The sequence below is a fragment of the Pollicipes pollicipes genome, unplaced genomic scaffold, assembly GCF_011947565.3.
Source record: "Pollicipes pollicipes isolate AB1234 unplaced genomic scaffold, Ppol_2.1 Scaffold_7261;HRSCAF=8764_pilon_pilon_pilon, whole genome shotgun sequence".
In the NCBI taxonomy this organism is placed as follows: domain Eukaryota; kingdom Metazoa; phylum Arthropoda; class Thecostraca; order Pollicipedomorpha; family Pollicipedidae; genus Pollicipes; species Pollicipes pollicipes.
In genome coordinates, this window is record NW_023597054.1 from 60,427,869 (window position 1) to 60,429,571 (window position 1,703).

The window sequence follows — 1,703 nt, forward strand, 5'->3', positions numbered from 1 at the left end:
CACGCATCCCTGTTGGCCATGCTATCGGCCAGAAACAAAGGTCTGGGTCGCCACCTGCACTTATCACCGGCCTGTGTTTGATTTGCTGACACGATTGTCAATGTATTACAAAGACTCTGCTCAGTGCGTGGGTATTCGAGCCCGTACGTTTGCTGAATTTGATAAGGTTTTCGTATAAAACGGGCGCGCTCCGTCACTGGGGCACCTGCCTCCTCCGAGACCGCAGCAGCCATGAAGCTCCTCCTGATCGTCGCCCTGGTTGGGGCCGCCTCCGCCTTCGTGGAGCGCGCCGAGTGGGAGGCCTTCAAGTCCACCCACAGCAAGACCTACTCCAACATCATCGAGGAGTTCCACCGCATGAAGGTGTATGCCGACAACAAGGCGTTCGTCGACAAGCACATGGCCGAATACGCCGAGGGCAAGCACACCTTCACCGTGGCTCTCAACAAGTTCGCCGACCTGACCTCCGAGGAGTTCAGTTCCATGTACAAGGGCTACGTGGCGCAGACTAGCCGTCCGCACGCCACTCACCAGCTGACTGGCAAGGCGACGGCCGCCACCGTCGACTGGCGCGACCAGGGCGTCGTCACACCCGTCAAGGACCAGGGCCAGTGCGGCTCGTGCTGGGCCTTCTCCACCACCGGCTCGCTGGAGGCCGCATGGATGATGGCCGGTAACGAGCTGGCCTCGCTCAGCGAGCAGCAGCTGGTCGACTGCTCGGGTAACTACGGCAACCTGGGCTGCAACGGCGGCCTCATGGACTCGGCCTTCGATTACATCAAGGCCAAGGGCGGCATCGAGTCCGAGTCGTCGTACTCGTACACGGCCAGGAACGGCCACTGCAAGGCGGACGAGAGCAAGTTCGTCGCGTCGCTCTCGTCGTACGTGGACGTACCCTCGGGCTCCGAGTCGGGCCTGGAGGACGCCGTCAGCAACGTCGGCCCCATCTCGGTGGCCATCGACGCCTCGCACATTTCGTTCCAGCTGTACAGCGGCGGTGTCTACAACGAGAGGCGCTGCTCCAGCTCGCGTCTTGACCACGGTGTGCTCGCCGTCGGCTACGGCAGCGAGGGCGGCGACGACTACTGGCTGGTGAAGAACTCCTGGGGCGGCTCCTGGGGCGAGGAGGGCTACATCAAGATGACACGCAACAAGAGTAACCAGTGCGGTATCGCCACCCAGGCCTCCTACCCCAAGGTCTAGGATGTCCCGCAATGGCTTGTGCTCGCTTTGTGACACGTCTCAGAACGATTTCGTCTTGTCTCTCATGAACAGAGATCTACCTCTCGCGGCATGTAATTTAAGGGTGTGTCTATCTGCTGTATATTGGCGTCGCAAAAACCGATCGGTGCATTTGGAGCGATGACACTGCGCAATACAGATCCTGTGAAACTGAACGCGGAGTTTTCGTATGCAGTCGGGATAGAGTCGTTCGGATGCGCGTAAGCGTGTCAGCACGCCTCCTCCTAGCATTGCCAAGGCGCTCTGGAGACGATTGTGGCGAAGCTGTCTGCCAACTCTGCAAGAAACGTATGCAGCTCATCTTTCGCCTCGTACATTGCGATTTGGCACCGATCCGTGTGGTGGCGTGGTACTTACTTAAAGCCTGTTCATGGTAAAAATCGTAACAATCGTGTGCGACAGATGTTGACCGGTCGTTACCCCACGGCGGCATTGCTTTTCCTTAAAAATGATAGCCATTG

General features: G+C 58.8%; 1 protein-coding gene across 1 annotated transcript; it reads left to right on the forward strand.

The window, feature by feature from the left end:
* Positions 1–211: 211 nt before the first annotated feature.
* Positions 212–1,397, forward strand: LOC119112171 (procathepsin L-like). Its single transcript, XM_037236237.1, has one exon. The coding sequence runs from the start codon at positions 232–234 to the stop codon at positions 1,201–1,203; it is 972 nt and encodes a 323-aa protein (XP_037092132.1). The 5' UTR covers positions 212–231; the 3' UTR covers positions 1,204–1,397.
* The last annotated feature ends 306 nt before the right edge of the window (positions 1,398–1,703 follow it).

Bases quoted from the DNA above. Each gene is read 5' to 3' on its own strand.
- LOC119112171 (XM_037236237.1), top strand. From the start codon at position 232: ATGAAGCTCCTCCTGATCGTCGCCCTGGTTGGGGCCGCCTCCGCCTTC.